Raw genomic sequence first — 4431 nt, 5'->3', positions numbered from 1 at the left:
TATATATATANATATATATATATATATATATTAGTAGTAGTAGTAGTATAGTAGACGATATATATATATATATATATATATATATATATATATATATATTAATACATTCATATATATACGTAATACTAAATTCATATATATATACACACACACACATATATATATATATATATATATATATATTGATATATATGTATGCATACATATGTTCATACATACATAATACATACATACAAAGAATACATATATAAACACACTCACATATATATACAAAAATAATGTATACGTATATATATATATATATATATATGTGTGTGTGTGTGTGTGTAAACACGCAAGCAAACGTGAATAAATGGTAAACGATTTGTGTGATACAGCGTGAGCGTGTAATTGGCTTCTATGGTCCTACGCTATACTAAGACATGTGTACTTACGCTCTCAGACGTTTCAAGATAAACTGGTTGACCGTATGTGGTGCTGTTTGGTTCAGAGTTTCCTCGTGAAAGGTCACGTGTGGCGCAGACGAGGACGCGTTTGAGCTACGCTGTACCGTTGATAGCGACTGCACATCTTCCGACACCTGGTAGTTATACTTGGGTGCATTTGTTCCGACCACTACTTTGGGCACATATTCAGGAGTCCGAGGAATGTGTTGACCCGAGTCATCAACGCGTTCCCCCATGCTTGCTTATCGTCGTTGTGGATGTAGCTGTGTATATACAACAGTGCGCTCTAGGTATCTGAAACGACTACAGCCTATTTACAGGTTCCTACTCTACAATACAGCACATCCCCATTCCCCGTGACTCAGTCGAAAATAGATTTTTAGAAATAATACCATTTTTTACAGTATCTTTCATATTTTTTTAAAAGCAAAACAAAACAATTATAAAATACGTTGTTTTTAAAATTTAACCTACTAAAATACGGCTCATTCATATAGTACCCACACAACGGAAACGTTTAACGTAAAAAAAAGTTGAAGCTTGATTTTTCCAACGCTTCAACCAGAAACATATTTATGTATTTAGCCAAATTTGGTCACCCAGTCTGTGACTCATCGGTTTTTTTGAAGTCCATAAGTTACGTCATTATAATGTACAAAAGTATTTTTTGTGTAAATAAGAAAAGATAAAATATGTATGAACACAGGGTGATTTCATAGCCATTTATATTTACAGAAGGCCTTTTTATGGGTTTTTTATTATTAAAAACAAACAACACGTACATACATACTGTACATAATTTTTTATTTATTTAAAAGTCAATATATACATTATTTGTGTAAATATTTACGAAGGCAAAAAAAGAGGAATTTTTTTTCTGAAATATTTCACCTAATTTTATACATTGTATTGTGTGTTTCAATTGAAGGCTATTTTTAAAAAACAAATCTGATTTGTGGGGTTGTGTGTTTCCTGATGGATTTGCCAATTTGGTCCTCTACATACTGAATTCTACTACATACTAGGCTCTGACTCAAGTCTATGACGGCCTGACCTAAACCTGTGACTCTGAGGCAGAGAGGCTCTGGGTCCCGTCTGGGGCTTGAAAATGCCCAGGTCGACTCTACATATTTATTATTTTACGTAGAGAGAGAGAGAGTGGGTCAAAAGAAAAACATAGAAAAGATTAAAGTGGGGGCTTGGGCCTTGGGGACTTGCCACCAAATGGGCATTGGGGGTTATCTCAACATTACGTCACTGTATTAACGTCTGCACGGTGTTGAATGATTGGCCACGAATATATACGCGCGTAAAATTTGTGAAATGCGTCAAATGACCTGGGAAGACTGGTTTACGGCTTATGAGACAAAGCAGTTGTTGGAGCCCCATGGCCAATGGGAGGTCGCACGGAATTTTAATATGATATCGCCATACACGATCTAGATTTTTTTTTACTTGGATCAGGACTAATTTTTTTATAAAGTAAAAATATACATTGCCTTCTCATATTTATATTGTCAGATATTGTTGGCGTCAGTAACTCGGTATATAACAGGAAACAAATGTCAGTGTACGATCAGTTTGCTAAGGTACAACTTACATAAGGGCATAATCAGAACCACACACAAGTATAATGCTCACAAGTATTAAGAGAAACGTGTCGTTCGGTAAGTCAGCTAAACCGACCAACTATGAGTCTTTCAACATAGTAGATGAAATCCTGTACGATGATGAGACAAATCACAGCTCAGATGACTCGGACCACGTGATCGCTGAAGAGCTCAATATTAGGCGTATTCGGTCAACTTCGATGCCTGGCTTGCCTCAATGGCCTGCACAGAGAAACCATATGTCCCTTGTGGTGTCATTGACCCGTTCTGATTCTGCAAAAGTTGGCACGGACGAGGAGGACACGCATGTTGTAAAGTTGTCTCGCAAAATGGGCACATACGGTTTTACCCTAGTACAGGCAGCACATGGAAGTGACCTTGTAGTTGGGTGGATAAAGACTCAATCTCCCAGTTATCATGCCGGTCTCCGATTTGGAGATGTTGTCAAGCAAGTAAATGGTTTCCATACAGATGATTTTACACCCAAATATGCCACCAACTGCATCACAAGTGGGCCAACAGCAGTACTGACAATCATGAGAAATAAGTTTATACAGTCAAATACTATCGTTGCGCGAGACGGTCGTATTGGCGTCAGTATTTCTAATGGAATGATCACAAGTATCGAGAAAGATTCGGCAGCATATGTAACACAGCTTACAGCAGGGTACAAAGTGGTTGGGGTGAATGGTCAGACCACGCTGCGACACAAGCATCTGATAAAACTTTTGCGAGTGAGTTTGCTCTGCGATGATGTGATCGCCCTAAACACTATGCCATCTGGTCTATTTGTTTCCATCGTGCCTAAGCAGAAGTTAGAGGTGCAGCAATCGAGAAAGGATGTGGATTTCTAAACAGTCGAACAATCGTTAGTAGGGTAGACTGTTGTACTGTTGACTTGCAAATTAAATATTATTACATGATATTTTATTTTCACAGTTGCTCTTAGGGTCATATATGTCGAAAGTTTCAGTACCGTATTGCTTGTTACCTAGGGGTGTTTGAAATACGTGTTTACATGCATCTACATATAGTCTTCAACTTTGTACTGCTCATTGCACAAAGTACATCTGATTGAAATTTATCATGGCCCTATGGGGCGTTCCTTGCATATTCTAGGTTACAAAGCTACATATCAGAAGTAGATAGTTTAAGCGTCAAAGTGGTTAACGCTATATTCCACGAAGAACTTCCATGTCATCGAACACGCATGTTTCTATCTCCTTTTCATTTGGTTTTTGGGAAATATTCCATTTATACACGGAACAATGAAACAAGCTATGTACACAAATATACGTACAGACATACATACAAGAACTTTAATAAAGAAATACTTTATTAAAAACAGCATGACAATTGCAACCAAACACAGTCTGCTCAGCTCACGGGTTTGAGATCTTGATGACGTAATAACGATATATTTCGAAACTGTTTGTGATTGTTTTTTTTTACAAAATCGATTTTTTTTTATATGTACAAAAATATGTAAATACAAACATCCTCTATGATTTTACACCATCTCAGCCGTGGGGCGTGGGCGTGGTGGGTGCGGGTTGGTGGTCTGGTGGCCTGGGGGTGAGCTAAATATGTACACATAAATATGTATAACTTCTTGACATCTCTAAAAATGACACTAAAAGTATGTTTTTGTTTTAAAAACAAAACAAAACAAAATAGATTTTATGCATTTAACTTCTCTTGCCGAAGTAGATTGTAAAATATGTAAATATATCGAGTATATCCCGACTATGAGATGAGAGCTTGAACTATTTTTTGCTTTCAAGCTACTGTACACACAATAGCCCTCTAAATGAGACAATTAGACTTTTCGTTTTGCGTGGTTTAGTAGTAGAGTGACACTACATAATGACGTATTAAAGGGATAGTGGAATAACATTACGAGATGTGGCGAATATTCCTGTTCTCGTCGGCAATTAAGCTACTTCTTCTGGATACCTAGTAAGTATTTGTCACTGAAGTGTACCTTCGAAAGTATGTATTTGATCAAAGACAACTTCGACATATACACCTTTAGCATGAGAAAATAAGAATACTATCGCTGCCAGGATGAGAATAGTATAATACACTTAAAAACAAAATCAGTTGACTTTCACACTGTACTCAAATATGGAGACAGCAGGATGGATGGCCAAAAGCGATATATCGTCAAAACAGTGATGCCAAAGTGTGAAGAGCGTAAATTTTTCCAAAATTGATCACATTCCTTACGATATTCGGAGAATGAATGTCTCAAATTAAAAGGCTGAAACAAGCCCTGTCTACTGAACCACCTAATTTCAGTAATTTGTATCACAGTTCTCAAGTTACAACGCGAAAAAAAACGCTGTGGATGATCTGCTATTCAAACTGGTCTA

At 36.8% G+C, this 4431-nt stretch overlaps 3 protein-coding genes across 3 annotated transcripts in view; 2 read left to right on the top strand and 1 right to left on the bottom strand.

Annotated features, from left to right (window-relative positions):
* Nucleotides 1-741, bottom strand: part of SARC_00366 (hypothetical protein) — an 8060-nt gene extending 7319 nt beyond the window's left edge. The window contains exon 1 of the mRNA XM_014305969.1: nucleotides 435-741. Within this exon, the coding sequence (XP_014161444.1) occupies nucleotides 435-682 (248 nt within the window). The 5' untranslated portion in view covers nucleotides 683-741. The remainder of the gene's footprint in view (nucleotides 1-434) is intronic.
* A 1231-nt stretch (nucleotides 742-1972) lies between these two features.
* Nucleotides 1973-2981, top strand: SARC_00365 (hypothetical protein). The gene has a single exon (XM_014305968.1). The coding sequence runs from the start codon at nucleotides 2080-2082 to the stop codon at nucleotides 2908-2910; it is 831 nt and encodes a 276-aa protein (XP_014161443.1). The 5' UTR covers nucleotides 1973-2079; the 3' UTR covers nucleotides 2911-2981.
* A 743-nt stretch (nucleotides 2982-3724) lies between these two features.
* SARC_00364 (hypothetical protein) overlaps nucleotides 3725-4431 on the top strand; it is a 6613-nt gene continuing 5906 nt past the window's right edge. Inside the window, exon 1 of the mRNA XM_014305967.1 lies at nucleotides 3725-4015. Within this exon, the coding sequence (XP_014161442.1) occupies nucleotides 3960-4015 (56 nt within the window). The 5' untranslated portion in view covers nucleotides 3725-3959. The remainder of the gene's footprint in view (nucleotides 4016-4431) is intronic.

This window comes from Sphaeroforma arctica (genome assembly GCF_001186125.1).
Source record: "Sphaeroforma arctica JP610 unplaced genomic scaffold supercont1.10, whole genome shotgun sequence".
In the NCBI taxonomy this organism is placed as follows: Eukaryota; class Ichthyosporea; order Ichthyophonida; genus Sphaeroforma; species Sphaeroforma arctica.
The sequence above is the reverse complement of the archived record's forward strand: the minus strand, read 5'-3'. Positions and strand labels throughout refer to the sequence as shown.